Source organism: Pseudochaenichthys georgianus, chromosome 9 (genome assembly GCF_902827115.2).
Source record: "Pseudochaenichthys georgianus chromosome 9, fPseGeo1.2, whole genome shotgun sequence".
NCBI classification, from domain to species: domain Eukaryota; kingdom Metazoa; phylum Chordata; class Actinopteri; order Perciformes; family Channichthyidae; genus Pseudochaenichthys; species Pseudochaenichthys georgianus.
In genome coordinates, this window is record NC_047511.1 from 17,633,972 (window position 1) to 17,654,110 (window position 20,139).

Below are 20,139 nucleotides of genomic sequence, written 5' to 3' on the forward strand. Positions count from 1 at the left end.
GACGCTTTGAAAGTGCATACATTGCTTCACCCTGGTGTGTTATAACCGCCGGCAGCCTGTAAAATGATTTTGGCCCCTTGTTTCGATCACCTCTGTTGCCGCAGCCAACAATAGCACAGAAGTTCACCATTATATGTCCGATAAAAAACAGGTAGGCTATGAGTATTACGGTGTCTGTTTTGGTACTCCAGTATGGCCGCTGGGCTGACGCCGCGTCACCCGTGACGTCATATGCAAAGCCTCATGAATGTGCGTCTGCTGCTGTGGGGGAACTATGGAAACTACAGTTTTCTATACAGCGGACTACAACATGGATGTTTAATAAGAACGAGGGACTGCTGTGAACTCATCTAGAGACTCTGCTCCGTGCTCTGATGCTGCTGCTTTGCTTTATGAACGTGGACAACAGAGAAACAGATTCTTCAGGACCAAAGTTGGAATTGAAATAAAAAAGGAAAGTGAAACTTATGCTCGTCACCCTCTCCCTCCGGTCCACATTAATACAAATGATCCCAATACGTATGATTGTATGAACTAAAGATCTTAAAATCAATACAGATGTATTTATTATAAACATTAGTGGTTCTTAACATCTATCACTGTGTATATCACCATTCAAACATCTTTTAAAAGTTGAACAAACCCCACACAGCTCAGTAAAGACTGAAATGTTGACTTTATTTGATCATTTCAGTAAAAACTAACGTTCATATTTCTCTTTTTGATTATAATACTGATGAACGTTCAAAACAAAGCACTTTAGCAACTTACCACCTATGTTTTAAAATGCTTAATAAGCACCGTAACTTTCATGATATCATTTCTCCGTCATAATCGGTTGTTTCCGTGAACGGCCGACTGTTGAGTGACGGCAAATGCTGCGGCTGCAAGGCATTGTGGGGCAGCATTTTCGCTTCTCCTGTCGGTTAGGGAGGTCCAGTGGTTCCTAAGCTAAAGGAGGTTATAAAGGAAGTTTGAAACCTCCTTTCCTATCATTCTCATCATTCTAGAGAATTCGAACGGCACTTATCATGGCTGCCACTGAGGGACTTCCGTGTCATTTCACTCCTTTAGGAAGGTTCCTAAGCTAAATGGACTATTCGACTTCAGCCCTGCACTGCTGAGACATTACCACACGCACGCACATGCACATGCACATCATCTGGAATTATATTTAGGTATTTTAAAAATCTAGTGAGGTCAACATATAATGTCTTCCTGACAGGGTAAAGGGTGTTAGGAGCGACAAACTTAGTATAATAGTACAATATCAGAATATTAACCTAAGTTAAAACGAGCATTATAAAATCCTACACAACTTCCGCCACTAGAGGTCAGGAGTGCACAACACGATAACATAGTATGGCATAAAAAAGCAATGGTCTACTATTACTTAAAAAAATTCAAAACAGTATGTAATTAAAAAGCCATAACAAAAGTGTCATAAAAGTTATTATCAATAGTCTCAGAGTCAAAGCTCCACTGCAGAGTGAACTCTCTCGCTCTCTCTCGGATCATCCCTGCAGCCTCTGCACATTCTGGCCTTTGTTGTTACCGTTGTTACTGATGGACATACTGATAATATGTGGCCTTTTCTTTAAAATAAATACAACTGAATTTAACAGCATCCATTGTGTGTCTTCTTGTTTTTGTCATGGCTGATAAGCCGGTTTTTGGTACAATACAAAAGTCATCATATTTTATTTTACAAGGGGCATAAGTTAAAAAAGATAAGTGACCACAAGTTATGAAAGCATGTGAAATGACATTGTCTTAAAGTCTAATTGCTGCTATAATCATCATACTGAAGATATTACTGTAGATTTGGTTACATTTGCTCATGCTTAAAGTCATACGTCTGTGAGATGTCTGCCTCCACCTCAGAAGTAAGCTGTGCAGACAACGTTACAAAATACTTTCAAAAATAATTCAACAGCAGCTTAGCAGAAACATTATCTCTGCTAGAAGGGATGGACTAGAAATGAAAAACGGCCCTGGACTCTGACCCCTCCCAGCCTACATTTATTGAAGTCCAAAAAGCTGAAATACTTTCCCCTAAAAAACAAAAAGCTCCTCAGCGCATGCGTGGCATTTACACACGACCCGTGATGAAGACGAGATGGGAATCATCTTCAATAAATGATCTTTGACTGATTAAACACCTCGCCTGTCAACAAACACCAAAATAAGCTAAGTCATTATGTAAGTTCTATAATAACAGAAACTGATTAACTCTGGTTATTTTTATTTTATTTGGGATGATTACGTTTTAGGATCACCATACTGCTTTATTAGTTAAAGGACATAGACAATAAGTTAGCTAAATAACGTGAAACTCTGCTAGCTCATCAAGAAGAGATCGCTAAGCTAACTTTAGCTAACCAAAAGCCAAAGGAAATAGATTGTTAGCTTTTGTGAATGACAATTAATTTAGGAATTTGGTTAAAATGACCAGTTTAGAGTTATCTCATCTAGATTTTGTTAAAACATAGATAATTATTAAAGTATTGTTTTCCTCAACATTAGCTGGTTTATGGATTGTTACAGGTCTGAGAAGGACAGTGTTTTTCCGACGCAAACCTTCTCTGCTAACAGATTTAAAGCTCTCGACTATGTATTTGAGGTTAGTTTTTTGTCATTGACTGGAAATAGACTTATTTGTTTGCTACCTCAGAATATTATCATTAAACGTTAAAGCTATGTCCTCTCAGAGCACCACCAGTCTGAAGGTAATGATGAACCTGCTGGCCCTGCCGCCGCCCTACCTCCCAGGCAGCGGTGATCTTTACCCGGACAGAGCAGAGCTGCCCGAGGCCTCCTACCGGACCCCGTGGATCAGAGGTATACATGCCCAACTAAAGTCATATAAGCACTGCGTTCAATGGTGTATTACATTTTCTTTCAAACAATGTAATAAATATGTTCCTAGAGATTTCAAATTATAAGGAAAATATCCAGTAAAAATATATAGGATTATACACATTATTGAACGAACACAAATAATAAAAAATGAACAATCATTAAAAAATAGCTAAATAAACTCCCATTACATAAATGGCAGAAACTAAAATATGAATAATACATTTAATACAAAAATACCTACTGTAGAACTTTTAGAACTCTATTAACTTAATTTATTCTGGCCCAGCTGAACAAACCATTAATGAAAGGAAATGAAAAATGTGTAAAAGGTGATAAAAAAAACTCAAACTGCCCTAAATGAGATCAAAATAAACACATTTCTCCCCTCTCACAGGAAAGGTGATCTCCACATGCAAACTGTTTGTCAGTGGTTCTGTGCTTGATGACCTGGGAGGAAAAAAGCATCCAGTCAATTCACCTGAAAGGTTCATAACTGTCTCATGGTGCATTGTTTCACCCTCATCATGTTTAATTGTTAGAGTCATCATTTTGATATTTATATTCCAGATTTAATGTGACTCTGAGTGAACTGAAAGGGGATTTGGAGATGATACCAAGCTCTAATCCTGACTCAATTAACGATCTAAACCAGGATGAGATTGTAAGCCTTTTAAAAGAGTCACAGATTGAAAATCCACTTCAGGAATCATTTTACAAGTTGACAACTGACCAGATGAAACCTGAAAAGGAGAACAGAGGTAACTCAAGGTTCCTATCAGCTGTTAAATAATATCTGTGACTTTGATCTTCTTTCTCACCAAGAAAAATGTTTATCTGTCAAAGATCTCCTCCTGCCAGAAGAGCTCATGGTTGTTGATCACCTGCTGCACTTTAAGAGACATTTACCCACGCTGAAAGCCAAGATGTCCAGGCTGCGGACGCTCCCTGTGGCCGACCCTCTGCTCTGTTCGACAGGAAAAAAACTCTCAGAGGACGCCGTATTCCGGTGTGTGAGCTGTAAAGATTTATTAATAGATGTCGTGGAGTAAAAGCAATATTATATTCCTTCTGAAATGTAGTGGAGTAGAAGCTTAAAGTAACAGAACATTGATATTCTCAACTAAAAAACTGTCACCTCAAATTGTACTTAAAGTGGACCTATCATGCTAGTTTTGAATAATATAGTGTAGGACCATACCTATATAAGGCATATTTATACTTTTTATTTTTCAAAATACCAAACAGATCATGCATTTTAGCCATTCCTCATTTCGCTCAATTTAACACCGTCTTTTCGTGGGCTGATTCTGATTCTACAGGCCTGGCATATGTACGACAGCGTCTCCAGCGCTTTCGAACGGCAAGGTCCGTGGCTGTCTCCTCCTGATTGGTGGAGTTGGTCCAATAGCCGTAGCACCACTTCTGTGACGTCATAAAAGTGTTCAAATCTGGATCAGTCTGTATCAGATCCGTTGCAGCCCCTTTTTAAGAGATTTGGGTATAGAGGAAAATAGAGAGGGTTGTGTTTTCTGACACTTGGTGAGTTCCCTGGAACACCGGGGACACATATTCATGTATAAAAGACGTACAAAAGTGCATTTTGCATGATAGGTCCTCTTTAAGTAATATGCTTAGTTACTTTCCACCACTGCTTTGCAGGCACTGTGCGTCTTATGAAAAACCTCCCGGTGCAAACACCAGTGACTTTCCGATATGTGCAAACATTCAAGAGGAGTTTGGTAAAGAGTCGCTAATGGAAGAAGAGGTAACTAAAATAAAAAAATGCCAAATGATTTTCTTATTAAGTGTGAAATGACAACATTTCAATGTATTTCTGTGTAGTCTCTGCTGCTGCCGGTTGTTGTGGACACACTGAATCTGAGTTGGGAGAAGTGCACCGCCTTTTCAAGCATTTGTGGTCAGATGGACGTTGCTCCTGAACAGCTACATGAGCAACCTCCTGTTCTGGATATGCTTCATAACGGTAACTAACATTATACAACGCAAATGCACATTAGCAGAGAAAAGTAAACTGACATACCGGAGTCACATTTCTCCCAGCTATCCCTTCAGATGCATCAGTATCGGTGGACATTTCCAAGTATGAAGTACCAAAGGAGTCCGGCAACAAGTGCTGCATGGATGGAGGCCTGATGGAGTTGGCAGGTAAAAGTTACAGAGAGAAAACACAAAGGGAAACTTGTTGTTGATCGTTATGCACAGAAATCTTTACTACAGTTGCTGGTTTACTAAAATCTAACACCTTATACCCTCCACCAGTGATTTGAGTCAAATAATTTACTTACGTGAAAGTGAAATACCACACTATTAAAAATACATAACAAGTAAAAGATTTGCATTCAACATTTTACCAACTTACAAGTTTTAGCAACAAAAAGTACTTTTAAGTATTAAAGGCAAAAGTACTTTTTATACAGAAAGCCCAGTCAATTATATATTTTTGGATCAATATCGATAATGAATACATATTTAAATAGTACTTCAAGCAGGTAGTCGTTAAGGTTGGAGCTACTTGTATCTGCTTATAATAATGCATTATTTTATAAACTGGTAAAAAAAATCCAATTTGTTCTGTAGGTTAAATTTAAATCTGAAAAACCACGTTGGCTGTTAAATGAATGTAGTTTAGAATAACAAGTACAGTATTTGCCCCTGAAATGTAATGGAGAAAAGTGTAAAGTAGCCTAAAAAAGAAAAGGGGTATTTCAAATTCTACTTGAGTAAATTATTACTACTGCCCCCACCTAAATGACTGTCTTCTGTAATGATACATTGTTTTTTGGACACAGCAACAACTCACTTTTAATATATATTTATGGGAGTGGCTATATACAGGACGGTCCTGTATATAAGGTCTCTGAAATGGCTATATACAGGACGGTCCTGTACACAACGCCAAATGGCTATATACAGGACCGTCCTGTACACAGCTCTCTGAAATGGCTATATACAGGACGGTCCTGCACAGAAGCCCTGAAATGGCTTTTTATGTAGTCTACAGAAATATGGATATAATTGGTGTACAATTAACGTTTACAGCAGGATAAATTACAAAAATGTACAGCATACGACATACAATTCAAAAGACAGTTTCTCCGATTTCTAAAATAAAAATGCCGGCGTAACCGATAAATGATTTGTGTTGCTTTCAATGCAAAATCACTACACGTCAACGAAATGTCGGCGTATTCTTTAAAAAAAAAAACTTCAGTTTTAATAAAACCGAGTAGTCTTTAAAGTATGCAGTGATATCCTTTACACGTAAAACATTGTGCATTGGAAAATATAAAGTAGAAAATGATTGAAACAACATAAAAAGATAAGCCAAAAAAAAGACTGAAATCAGCATAAAAAGCTAAGCAATTGGCATGGAAAGAGATTTAATTGCCACAATGTTATATTGAGGGGAAACTCATTGAAAATAATGTTGTCGTGAGAATATTTATCTGTGAATCCTATCCCTACATTACCACCCGCGAAACTTGCTTAAGCATGCTATAATAGCCCGGTCTGTATATAGTCATTTGACGTTAGCTGCAGGACGGTCCTGTATATAGCCATTTCAGAGACCTTATATACAGGACCGTCCTGTATATAGCCATTTCAGAGACCTTATATACAGGACCGTCCTGTATATAGCCATTTCAGAGACCTTATATACAGGACCGTCCTGTATATAGCCATTTCAGAGACCTTATATACAGGACCGTCCTGTATATAGCCATTTCAGGGCTTCTGTGCAGGACCGTCCTGTATATAGCCATTTCAGAGAGCTGTGTACAGGACGGTCCTGTATATAGCCATTTGGCGTTGTGTACAGGACCGTCCTGTATAGAGCCTCGGCCTATATTTATAGCTTCCCTACGGGATTCCTGCTTCCTGTGATTAAACTTCATATTCCTCTAAGGACGAGCGTTGCTTCCGACTGAAATGGAGCTGGATGTGACTTTGACGCTGACTCCCGAGACGAGTCAAATCAAAATCTGTCCGTCCACATGTGACCTGCAGCAGGAAGAGCTGTCAGCGCTCGGCAGACTGTGAGTGACCGTACTCTACCACACAGAACAACACCATTTATATAAACACCTATCATGACAGGGCACCCACAGCCAAGTAACAATTCTAAATGCATTAAGTCGGCACGGCGACCCACATTGAAAATGACTTGGGCCTACCTTCGATCATCAAATCACTTAAACACAAAGTCCATCCTCCTGTCCTTTTGGATGAAGCACTTGATGGCGGGTCATGCAGCTGATCCTTTGCTTTTTTGTAACTCAATGTCGAAAATGACTCGGTTAATAATTTCGCAACGATGTCATCACTATTACTGACGTGAGCCATCATGAACGAATTTATGCTAATTAGCTACTTCCGCCTAGCTTGACCCGTTGTTATTATAACACATGCATAAACTTCACAGCGGGCGGAACGGTCATAAAGTCCACGATAATAAAGCCCACCCATTTAGAGGGAAGATATGATTGGTCAATTGTACTGTCATTTGACATTACTCTCTCGTTCAGTTACTATAGCTGGCCCTCTGTGAATGTAGAGAGGGACTACCAATCAGCTCCTATCTTCTGCCCCTTTCACACCAGCGCCTTTTCAGCTCCGGCTCGGAGCTAGAGCCTGAAAAGCGTCGGGTTTTCCTGTTCACACCGCAGCGGCGCCGGCTCTTAGCTCCGGAATCCGCTTCATTTCCAGCTCCAAAAAATTGTCGGTCCAGAGGCAAGAGCTTCGGAGCTAAGAGGCGACGTCGCTTACGTCTCTCTTACGTCGAGGCGTGCAGGAAACTAAACCCACCTCCCCTGAACATGGGTACTGTTATGCATGCCTACAAGCAGTAGTGCTTATAAACACACTTTATAAAGTCAGGCAACACTAACCAGGCTTCGTGTGATTCTGTTTATTTGTGCCTTACTTTGACCATCCGTTCACTGTTAGCGATCATTGTGGAGAGAGGCAGACGTGTTGTTTTGTATTATTGCAGCTATTGGATGCAAGTAGTCAGTTTAGCTTCGGTTGCTATGCCAACATCACCCGTTTTATACCAGAGAAACTTTCATAACAGCGTTGTGATACCAAACAGTGTCAATTCAGACTGACACACATTCACTTAGGCTAAGGGAACTGGGGATATGCATCAGCTGCTTGTGTGAGTCGGACAGTGAATACTTTAGAGCGGCCGTTGCAGTGGGAGCTAACCGGGAGCTAACGGGAGAATACACTCCCGTGGAAGAGCAGCCAGCACTGCAGCGGTCGGTAAATGCTGCAGAAACACATTAATAAACAATGAACCACGGCACTCTGGAGAAAAGTATAAGGTTGGAGAAGTCGTTATTCAATTTATTCTGGCTTCGTGTGATTAAAAGCAACACGATCATCGACCCGACGCAGTTGTTGTTGTTGTTGTGAGCTGCCGTTGGGGAGCAAATCAGCGATGTAAACGGTGACGTCATGACCCTGCTGGGGCAGCTCTGGGGCGCCAGTGGGCGGTGTGAACAGAGCGGGAGCTGAAAAGGGAAACCGGAGCTGAACCAGAAAAGCTCCCGCTCGGAGCTAGAAACTGAAAAGCGCTGGTGTGAAAGCCGCAGAGGCCTTAAGGAGCTTCTTTCATTTAACCCTTCACATTCCGACAGAAACTAAATAGGCAGATAGGAAGGATTTATTTCTTTGGAAATGTTATTTTAAATACAATTAAATCAAGTTATTTTGGTAAAACTAATGAAAAATATAACTAAAAAAATATTTTATTTTTTATGTTTTTAAATATAATTTTTTAGAATATCTTAGGAGGGCCCTGACGGCTCGCCACTGTCCAACTGCTTATACAACCTGATGAGGTTTTATTGAAATGTCAGTGAACATACATACGAAGGATATTCACAGCCTTAGTTTAAATATCAAATTCTCTTTCAACACATACAGGGGTTCAAACATTATCTTTTAAATCATTTGGAGAGATTATAGCGGATATAATCACTCATCATGTGCAAAAGCTCTTGTAACATCTATGATTGTCCTGTAGGTCTTTGGTGTCAGCGAGGGCTCAGACAGAGATGGAGGCGGCTCTTTGGACGGCGGAGAAGCATCCGTCCTGGGTGATGGGCTTTCTGTTGGCAGGTGAAGGTTTGATAGCTAAAGAGGTGCTCAGCATTTTGTATACATGAGTTGTTAAATACTGAAAATAAATAAGAAATATGGCGACGTAGACAAGAAATAAGGTGATAAAAGTCATATTAGTCTGAACATTAGTTTGAAAACACTACATTGAACGAATATTAAATGACATAAATATATCAAACATTTCACGTGTTTGTGCAGCAGCACCAGGATGGAAAAACATACAGACAAATTATAACAAATACAGAAATATATAAAATAAAGAGAAAATAATATTTTTCTGCGGGGTCTTCAAAAGTATCAAAAGTTCATAAATCAATTTAGCGAAAGTTAAGGCTATTAAAAAGTATTAAACGGCATTTTCCAAGGTATTACATTTTGTAGCTTGTTTTCAAAAAGCATATAAATGGTCCAAAGAGGTTGTATTCTACAGTGTGCCTGAATGTAATCATGGCGTAGGTGTGTAGTGTGATTCTGTGTAGTTTATTGATGGCATCCCGTTGGGTTTGACGTCATCTGAACAGGACATCTCACGCTCACTGCTTGATAGCGCGCGAAGGTCCGTTTACGCCAGTTGTTAAACAACATCGTTATGGGGAAATGCAAGTCTGCGTCCAAATGGTTGGAAGATAAGGAGGAAGGACAATCCATACTGTATATAGTCAATGTGAGGTAAAGTGTGTCGCCAATGTAACCGGTTAGAACTCGAAGTGGCGATGAGGTCTTAAAATGTATGGAAAGGGTCTTAAAAAAGGTCTTAAAAGGTATTACATTTGACTTCAGGATTCCTGCATATACCCTCTGAATATGCCTGCATAAATATATAGAATCTAAATATATTATACTATATATATACTGCAGTTGAATGGGATAACGTTAAAATAATAGTTTTAGGTATAGAAAAATATTGTATGTTTTTTTTAGTCGATGCAGTTATTCATTTTGTACTTCATCATTGCACAGTAACGTGTTTGATACGGCAGCACTTCTAAAGAAGAATATAGAAGACTTAACAAAAACACCCAGGCATCCGGATAAGAATGAAACTCTGAATCAGCAACATTTCGTGGTGCTTTGGCCTTTGTGTTGATCGGCTGCTTTACTTTTATCAAAACAACAAAATGTCTTTGAGTTTCCTCACTTTAAAAAAACCCTGAAGCTTAACATTTGTATTTGTATTCACAAAAAGAAAGCCCCAAAGCTTCATAAGGCTTAATCCGCTCATCACAACTTGCCATTGAAAAAGGTTTTATAATGTCCTCTGTGTGTGTGTGTGTGTGTGTGTGTGTGTGTGTGTGTGTGTGTGTGTGTGTGTGTGTGTGTGTGTGTGTGTGTGTGTGTGTGTGTGTGTGTGTGTGTGTGTGTGTGTGTGTGTGTGTGTGTGTGTGTGTGTGTGTGTGTGTGTGTGTGTGTGTGTGTGTGTGTGTGTGTGTGTGTGTGTGTGTGTGTGTGTGTGTGTGTGTGTGTGTGTGTGTCCGTCTCAAATTGGAGACAAACTAGTGGCAGGAGTTTTGAAGACAGAGCGGTCAAATGATGCTAGTATAAATTATCTGGGAATCAGAGAATAAATCTTTTTTATTCCAACTGGATTATATTCCGGATGTCACTACTGCTACCCTGATTTTGACTGGTTTACTTTCATGAGTCCTCCAAAGTTATGGCAAGCCTTTTAAAGAAGTCATTAAGTACAGTATCAACTTTTTAAAGCATTTCGCTGTGGTTCAATCACGAATTGTAGACATGTAAAAAATGCACTTTGGTAGCCCAAGTTTGATCTAAATCTGTCTCCTGGGCCGTTTATAGAGACACGCACTACACTTAAATCCACAAAGTAGGTTTTTCAACATCGAATCTGCTGTAATTTCTTACAGAGCCTCAGATAAATGAACCAGTCGTGGAGTTTCAGCCGCTGTCTGAAGCCCGGAGAGTCATAAAGTCAGAGGATCTGCAGTCCCACAGGGAGACGGGACCCCCGCAGGTGGATCTGTGCAACAGCAGCCAGTTCACAGAGAGCATGACCTCCGAGGTACCCCCCACCACAGAGGAGAAGATGGAGGAATTCAAAAAACTGTCAACTGAAAATATGGAGAGTGAGTAGTCTGTACCTTTTATTGAATCTTCTGTTTTAGTGTATTAGAGGGGGAATTGTATGTATGATAACTTTTCATATGAACCTGAGTTAAAACAGTGGATTCATTATTAAGTCTTAGGATATAACATTAATTGATTTTTTTGATTATTGATTAATTATTTTATTAGTTCACGTAAACTTGCTAAACCATGTAGATTACAGTTTAATACATGGGGATGTTTGACTTTTTCTAGGAAAGTCAAATGGATTTATTTGCTTTTCTTTGGTGATGGATACAAAATATAGGGTTGGTCATGAACATGTTTCACTATTTCCTTCCTGTTTTGTACACTGAATCAACAGTTTCATTTAGAGGATGAGAGTTTAACACAGTTGCAGCAGATTTCTGACATCACCTCACCTGCTCTGGTCTCATTCACAGTTGGATCCGTAACGATGAATCCAACGGACAAACCTCAGTTCCCTCAGCCGAAGAAATGTGAACCTGCTGCTTTTCTTGCTGAAGCTCCTGCGGAGGACTCTCATCTCCATAGAGAAACTGTTGCCGACACGTCTCAGAACGCCTTCCTGATGCACAAAGCAAACAATAAGGAAGTCAAACCTGCAGCGGTAATATTTTCAGAACCTGCACCCAACACTAAAGATGACGTTTCAGAAAAGAGGTTTTTAGAAGTTGCAGCCATGTTTTCCCCTCGTGAGACGGACATCAACACCAGTAGAGGATACAGTAAGGCGGAGCAGAGCGCGGTGTCCCTTGGACGTCCAGGGGAGAAGGAGATGGACTGTCTGTCCACCTTCATGATCCTGAGGTCTCAGCAGAGGGCTTCGGTGACTGCAACGCGTCAGAGCTCATCTCCAGGTACACCGTGGTATCGTTTGGTTGAAACGACGAAAGATAATGTTTTTATTAGCGTCTCCTCTCAAAAAGCTTCAAGATCATTTTCATTTACCTCCTTTTTGTTTTTGCAGCTGTACTTATTCATATATTTTCTCGCTTCATAATTTTGCATACATGCCTCAAAAAACGTGTGCATTTTGTGCAAGTTGAAGGTAGTCTTAGTTTAATATAAAATAAAACATTACTTGGACATATTGACTTTGGAGTAGCACATGACATCAATATTTGCTATTTGTAGATACATCATTATTATTATTAAATTACTTTATGTAGGATCTATTTCAGTTTCAAAACTGTCTCCATCTAGTGTTCACCTGGTTTATAAAACTCTCCATGTAGTAACTTTGTGTACATCTTTCTATGGTTATTTCTGAACACTATTATGAACAGCATACAGAGCTTGAACCATTAAATAATAAATCAAGTAATTGATCCATAGAGTTTAAATAATGTACCATTTTGATAGTTAATGAATCAGTGATTTATATTTACCCTTCACTGTTGGTTATGGGAATTATTTGGTTCTCTCCATCTCCTGACATTTTATAAAACGATAGATTAATCAGGAACAAAATTGGTACGTTTATATATATACTAACCTTATGTACTCATGGTCTAATGACTCACACTGACATCTCATCCTCTTTCTATCAGCACTAATGGTGGACCAACAAAAAGCACCATCTGAGCATCATCAGCCTCCTCCACATCCTCCGAGGCAAACACCAGATCAGAGGTATTTGAGTGGAGTGGTGTCAGGAAACGCTACCAGAGAGCAGAGAGCAGCGGTTCAGGCGAAGGGTCAAAACATCCCTCAGTCCAGCCCTGAAGGCAGACAGGAACACAGAGTGATACTGGTCCAAGCCAACGGTATGACACCAAAACATGTCTCTTAAGAACAGCATGGAAAAGACGTTTCAGAAGGTGTTTGAAGTTCGTTTTTTTTTAACCCCTTATCCTCCCACACAGCCAGTCAGCGGCACGCCCACTGTGAGCTGCTGGCCTTCGCTGAGCCGTGTTTGATCTCTGCCAGGCAGCTGGGGCTTAACTTCCCGGGGCCGGGGGACTTCAGCTGCCTGGCCCCGGACCAAACACACTTCATCCTCAAACAGCAGGAGAAGGCGCTCTGCAGGAAACATGCACAGAGCACAGAGACGGTCAGAGGTACATGTCATTTCATTATCCAGAAACACGATTGTACAAAGCTATTTGTGTGTGTTTTCTAGTACTGAGTACAAAGCACTTTGAATTGCCTTGTGTTGAAAAGTGCTATATAAATAAACTTGCCTTGCCTTGCCTTACTGATAGATTCATTCAGTGTAAGAAAAGGTGTAAAAGCCCTCTGCCGGCCTTGTGTTGCACACAGATCAGGAAGTACTGTTCAACCAGGCGGCTGTGATTCACGTGCTGGTGACATTCAAGGAGCTGCTGCTGAAGTGTGACCTTAAGACTGCATCGGGTCAGTTTAACTCACTTCAAAACTTGGTCCTAGGGGAGTTATATTTTATAGTTAAGATTTAAATATATACTATACTACATACTGAACACACATTCTTTTGTATTGTTTATTTCATTTTTAAACTTGCGAAATGTGTATCCACATGACGGTGGGTGAGGTTTTATTAGATTTGTTTGACAGTGCTGATATCAAAAGCAAACACCTGTTGTATTTTTGGTTTAAATGTTGCTGAAGATTGAGGCACAAAAATACTTTTTCCAACTGAGACTCTTCCAACACAAACAAATAGGAAAATCATGGGTTAAAAACCGCACTATGTCACGTACATAACCCCAAACTGTTTTCACTTCTGTAACTTCAAAATGTTTGTTCATGTTTGTGATCCATCAGTGTGTGTTCAAACAATTCCCTGATTGTAACATGGTATGTATGATGTTGTGACGTTTGACGGCCTTCTCTTAATCCACTAAAGATTACCTGACGAAGGCAGCGGAAGCGTGTGCGGATCAGAGTCTGCAGCAGCTGGTGAAGAGGCTGCAGATCATCCTCTTCCTCAGTCTCAAGAACCAGGAGTCCGACCTCAAACTGCTGAAGCTGCAGCAGCTGCTGACCGCTCAGCTGCAGGGCAGACAAGGACAGAACACCGTGGAGAAAGTATTAACCGTTGAACCAGCAGCCAACGCGTCTTAATGTTTAGTTGTGAAACACTTATGCTCCTGTTTGTCCTCCTTTAGATTCTCATCTTACTATCAGTCGACTCTGACGACATCAGATCTCTAATCATCAGCAGCTTGAGCCACGTGGCTGGTGAGCAACCCTTGATCTCTTTCACATATCGGCTCCAACACTAATAAAATAAATAGCACTGTGTTAATAAGTGTTGTGGTTAAACACAAACACTTGTGTGGAACAAACTCGCAAATAAAAAGCCAAAAGTAATACTCAGGAGTTTGCTGCATTTTTAGTAAACAAACATATGGTAATCATGCATGTGTTTTACATGTAATCATGTTTGTTGTTGTCGTCCCAGGTGCTGCTGTAACTGCAGTTTGTCCTGAGGGGGACAAGAAGAAGCTGAATGGAGCCAGTGTGGTCAGCAGGTACAAATGGAAAGTTGTTAATTAGTATTTTTGTATAAATATCATTATTTATACAAATATATTTCAACATTACTTGTCAACCACATCGGAATGCGTGTTATCTAAGGAATTATGAAATAAAAGAAAAGCTTGTTTTAATATATTTTTCATTCCGATTTTTATTTACATTATATTATAACAACCAAGTCATCCCTTGCATCGCTGCATACTGTACGGGCAGCTAGAGAGTTTTGGTGTAATGGAGTTAGTGGTAAATGTTTTGCAGTGTTAAAGACATCATTCCATGCTGCCGTGTGGTGATTAACACACTGTTGTGTTCCCACTGTCACCCTGTGGTACCAGAATGCATCACAGTGTGTGTGTGGTGGTGCATGAGCAGCACGTCGGGGCGGACTTCCCCTGGAGCTGCTTCTCTCTGGTTGTGGAGTACGACCATCCGGGACAGTCGCCGTGGGCAACAGTCTGCAGAGAGAGGGGCATCAGTCACCTCAGCTTCAACACCATCATCTCAGACACTGGTCAGCTGCCACCACACACACACACACACACACACACACACACACACACACACACACACACACACACACACACACACACACACACACACACACACACACACACACACTTCACACTGTGGTAAAGGGATGTGTTATATGTTGTGTTCTTCCCCAGAAGAGAACAGTAAAGGCTGGTGGTGCCTGGAGGAAAATGTGCCCAATGTGCTGTTTGTCACAGAGGGGCTTCTCAACTGTCCACTGCTGCTGCAGACCCTAGAGTCAGGGTAAATGTCTAAATACAAAATATGAATAATATCCAGCCCCATTTCCATTCCATATCGAGTGAAAACATCAGGACTCAATAGCAAAGCACCAACCTGCATCATCAATTGATTTTATTTTCCGAACGTAGTGATGAGATACCTGTGTGATGTAGGTTTTGTCCAAATCTGGAATTTGTTTCAGAGTTGAATATGACGTACGATAGAAAAGCAACAAAAAACCTCACATTTGAGAGCTGGAAATTGAGAATGAAAACATTACCAAGCAAAGAAAAACTCAATAATCAAAATGGTTTCTAAGTAATTGTCTATCAAGAATCAGTTTCAGCTTTACTAGTTATACTAGTGTACCTCTCTTTATGGAAGTCCTATCTCGCCTATAGGTAGAATATTTATCCAGAGAACATTTGAAGAAAACATACCTCAAACAATTTACAATCGGGCTTCTACCACACTTGCCAATGATGATAAGCTATCATTAGAACACCATATGGTGAAAGGTGTGTGTGTGTGTGTGTGTGTGTGTGTGTGTTTGTCACTGAACAGATGTAATATAACGGTGCTGGAGAGGAGCCACTGTCCATCCCTCCAGTTCCTCGGAGGGACCCAACACTACTGTGTGATCACGGTGGATGAAAGCACCGCTATCGTCATTCAGGTACCAGGGACACAGATTCCTGCTGCATCCTCCCACACACACACACACACACACACACACACACACACACACACACACACACACACACACACACACACACACACACACACACACACACACACACACACACACACACACACACCACACAGGCACACACACAATATAATACTACCTTTCTGGAAATGTTTTTACTTCCCTCTACTGAGGTTTTTGAGCATTGCATGTAACTGGAAAAATAAGTGTGTGAAGTGTGTGTGTGTGTGTGTGTGTGTGTGTGTGTGTGTGTGTGTGTGTGTGTGTGTGTGTGTGTGTGTGTGTGTGTGTGTGTGTGTGTGTGTGTGTGTGTGTGTGTGTGTGTGTGTGTGTGTGTGTGTGTGTGTGTGTGTGTGTGTGTGTGTGTGTGTGTGTGTGTGTGTGCGCAGGAGGAGGATGAGCTGTGTCAGGAGCGGGCGAGTGAGAGCGTAGTGATGAGGCTGACTGCTCTCTCTCTGCAGTACAACTGCTGTTGGCTTATCCTGCACTGCAGAGAAAGCCAGGGAGGAGGGTGAGAGTCCACACACACACACACACACACACACACACACACACACAAACACACACACAAACATCTTGTACACAAAGGCTCACCATCACTGCTGCCTGTCTTTCTGTCATGGCAGATTTTCTGGCCAAGCCTTCAGCAACTTGGTGTTGGTTTATTCCTCTCTGGTTCTGTTTGGCATGAAGTCTGAGGATCTAGACGTCAAGGTATAACACAAACATCATTTAGTTTCTTTCCTTTAACGGTTTTCCATGCTGTCAAAAAACCTCCGTCAGAAAGATACTGCTAATAAAAAGTCACCATATACTTTAGCATTAAATGTAGTTACTGATATAAATACTGTGGTCAAAAACATTTGAACACCTGACTTTTTCTTTATTAAAAAAATGGAAGGGGATCGAAAATTATTAGATAATAGGTATACGGAGATAATGAAGTCATAAATCTGCAAGTAAACACCCCCTAATTCTCAAACATTTAAGTCATTATTTGCACAAAAGACACGTGAATGATTTATTCTGAATAGGCTCAATTGTTGACGTCTCTTAGAAGTCTAAATAATAAATAAATACAAAAAGCTAATAATATAGTGTGATGAGGTTGATCAAAACCTTGCAAAGTGTTTCCTTGACGACATTCTTTTTGGTAACATTTTTCACTTGAGAATATTCAAGAACGTCAGTTTGAAAGGTCAAACACCTCAAGTAGCCCTAATCTGGTGTATTATGTGATCACTACATCTCTCAAGTTATTTAATTGGTTGTGAGTTTCAACAAGTGGTTGAGCTCAAACCCAATATAAAGCACTAAGTCATTGGCTGTGTTTGTCAGGTGCTGATGTTGTCTGACGTGATGGAAATATCCAAATGGATCAGCCGGATCTGCTTCCACAGCCTGATGGCCAGTGAGAGGGATCCTCACGACTTCCTGGACAGAGACTGGCTGGCTGTGATCCCCTCAGAGGTGATGCCTCCACAGGAAGTTACACAGACTGGTTGAGAGGCTTTTCTTTGGTATTCAATCACCACATCCACCCACCGCATGCATATTTTGTCTTTTGAGTTCAACAACATCTACAAATAATCTCACATTGTACACTTCTTTGTTTGAAAACTAACAAAACCATTAATCAAATAAGTAGGGATGCTCCGATCGCCAATTTTGGGGCCGATCGCCAGAATCAGTATCGGCCGACACTTTAAATCTTCCATTTAAAGTGATGTTTAAACTCAGTTAATGGGGCTCATTCACTGGAGCTTCCACAAACAACAATCAACTTAATTATTCCATTCAAATGATGTACATTATTCAAGTTTACATTCACTTTGGATAATAACACGGGAGAAATTAGCGGAAGCGCTCTCTTTTCCTCTCTCCCTCTCTCTCTCTCCCCCTCTCTCTCTCCCCCCCCTCTCTCTCTCCCTCTCTCTCCCTCTCCTGACAGCCTGTCAGTATCTCATGCGGCTCACTGATCCAGTAATGAGTGACCCGACAGTGAAGAATAAATATATTTATAACTAGTTTAGCTTGTTCCAGAGGTAGATAAAATAGCTAAGTGTGTTAGGTCTAACTCTTGTGTGTTCTGCTCCGCTCACCGGTCCGTCACAGCGGGCGGAGCTGCAGGATTTCTGCTTCACACACGTTGCATACCGCTTTTTACTGTCTTTTTCGGACACCTTAAAATACTGCCAGACCGGTGAAGCCACTTTGGCGAGCTTGTTTTGCCGCACACAGAGAAAAGTGTCATGTATTTTACGTCAAGCGATCGGCTCTCGCAATCGGCATGTTTAGAGAGCACCGATTGATCGGGAGAGAGTGAGTATCGGCCGATCTCGATCGGTGACCGATCGATCGGAGCATCCCTACAAATAAGGAAAAACTGGTCTTTAAATATGAGCAAACCAGGGGGCTTACCTGTGTGTGTTCTGTATGGGTTTATATAAACCCAACTCATCAATTCAAACACTTATCAATTATGATCATGAGTCTCAAAGCAAATGTTAAATCCTCCACTACAAGCATGTCATGCATCACAATGAACCAGTCAGGAAATGCAGGCCTCTTTTTTTTTACTGGCAACCATCATTATTCTAAACTTTTAGGCTTTAGAAAAGCCAAGCTGCTGTCGTGGTAACCTACCCAGGATCTTAAGTTTCTCTTATGCTATCTCGGATTGTCTGCCAGTATTGGCAAATCCCAGAGCATTCCCAGAACACATGCGAGTGATTTACTCTCAGACCCACAGCATGCTGGGAAACATCAAGTATCTGGCCATATTGTTCCAGTTAAACTCCCTGACAGTGAGTTGGTTGAGTTCCATTTCTTATACTTAACGTTTTCCTACTCTTCCATTGATAATGTTTTCCTTGTTTTTCCACTTTTCCTTTTAAGGATGTGTTCACAACGTTCAGCTGTTGAAGGCCCCAGTAGAGTACAGAAACAGTTCTGAGACCTGTAGGCCTTTATGCTGAATAAAAATGTTTTATATTCATATAAATCGATAGTTACGGCTGTAACTACGGTCTATGAGTCCCGGATGACCGCCAGAGGCGGTGCTTTAAGCACTGGATATGTCCACCGCGCGCATGCGCAGCTCGAGTACCAATAACAACAAAGTCACCTGTGACTAGGGGTGTTGAAAATAATCGTTTCTACGATGCATTGCGATGCGGACGTGGACGATTCAGTCTCGATGCAGTGACGGAAGATAATCGGTTATAGAGTAGTAACGTTGCTTCCTGATTTTCCGGCCGCGGCTTTACTATAACGTTTTTTCTGTCACTTTAATATCAAATCGGTCGGTGACACAGAGATCAGGGAACATACGTGACAGCGGCACAGCAACACCGAACACGGAGCAGTCTGCTTTATCCACCAACACAACACCACCAGTCCAGAACCAACAGCAGAAGGAGGACCCGCTCTGAATCACTCCGTGTCGCTGCGGCTCAGAGACACAGACAGGGATTTATGTTTTTCAAAAATAATCGCGTTACAATCATGTCAGGTTTTTGGTGGATTTAATTAAGTCTTGGATTGCAGAGTATGAATGTCCTCTAGCAATTTTCAGACGATATATACGTGTGTAAAGTGTGTGAAGGCAGGAGGAAAAAAGCTTCCGCGATCACCGTCTCCTCCGTTCCTCCAAACCCCGCCCCCTCCCTGCAAATAATGAGTGACAGGCTGATAGTGACCCGATAGAAACTTTATTATTCACTTAATCACTGAGATATAATGAAGCTAATTTAATCTCATACATTCATGGGATTTATGTAACAGTAAGACAGAGAATGTAAGTGTGCACCCACATGCACTATTTTTGTTTGTATATGCTGTTGTAAATACTCCTGTTGTCTGCTGTGTTCAGACTCAAGTCCTGTGTGTGATGCCACATTCAGTGTCCTTTCTTAACAGAAGACCGTGGCTAGAAGCTGCAGCTCGACTGCAGAAGCATTAGCTTTTTGTTTTTGAGGATGGAACAACTTCACACACGGAGGCTAGACCTTTACAATTCATTTATTTTGGTTTATAAATTAATGTCAAGACATTTATGTTATTGATTTCTGAAGCACTTTCTAAATAATAAAAAGAGAGTTAATCTGTAT

General features: G+C 40.8%; 1 protein-coding gene across 2 annotated transcripts in view; it reads left to right on the plus strand.

Annotated features, from left to right (window-relative positions):
• Positions 1-2,153: 2,153 nt before the first annotated feature.
• The window catches only part of LOC117452023 (protein shortage in chiasmata 1 ortholog), a 31,436-nt gene continuing 13,450 nt past the window's right edge, over positions 2,154-20,139 (plus strand). The window contains exons 1-25 of one of the 2 annotated variants that reach the window (XM_034090437.1): positions 2,154-2,202; positions 2,548-2,623; positions 2,712-2,841; positions 3,257-3,347; positions 3,430-3,620; positions 3,706-3,868; positions 4,522-4,627; positions 4,705-4,846; positions 4,924-5,028; positions 6,791-6,920; positions 8,915-9,009; positions 10,881-11,099; positions 11,523-11,960; positions 12,654-12,869; positions 12,969-13,163; positions 13,366-13,458; positions 13,931-14,112; positions 14,193-14,265; positions 14,489-14,558; positions 14,901-15,076; positions 15,231-15,339; positions 15,883-15,994; positions 16,417-16,538; positions 16,654-16,741; positions 17,366-17,497. In XM_034090437.1, coding sequence (XP_033946328.1) covers positions 2,201-2,202; positions 2,548-2,623; positions 2,712-2,841; positions 3,257-3,347; positions 3,430-3,620; positions 3,706-3,868; positions 4,522-4,627; positions 4,705-4,846; positions 4,924-5,028; positions 6,791-6,920; positions 8,915-9,009; positions 10,881-11,099; positions 11,523-11,960; positions 12,654-12,869; positions 12,969-13,163; positions 13,366-13,458; positions 13,931-14,112; positions 14,193-14,265; positions 14,489-14,558; positions 14,901-15,076; positions 15,231-15,339; positions 15,883-15,994; positions 16,417-16,538; positions 16,654-16,741; positions 17,366-17,497 — 3,456 coding nt within the window. In that variant the 5' untranslated portion in view covers positions 2,154-2,200. Of the gene's footprint in view, positions 2,203-2,547; positions 2,624-2,711; positions 2,842-3,256; positions 3,348-3,429; positions 3,621-3,705; positions 3,869-4,340; positions 4,402-4,521; positions 4,628-4,704; positions 4,847-4,923; positions 5,029-6,790; positions 6,921-8,914; positions 9,010-10,880; positions 11,100-11,522; positions 11,961-12,653; positions 12,870-12,968; positions 13,164-13,365; positions 13,459-13,930; positions 14,113-14,192; positions 14,266-14,488; positions 14,559-14,900; positions 15,077-15,230; positions 15,340-15,882; positions 15,995-16,416; positions 16,539-16,653; positions 16,742-17,365; positions 17,498-20,139 lie in introns of those variants that run through there. The other variant, XM_071204262.1, reaches the window with a different exon arrangement.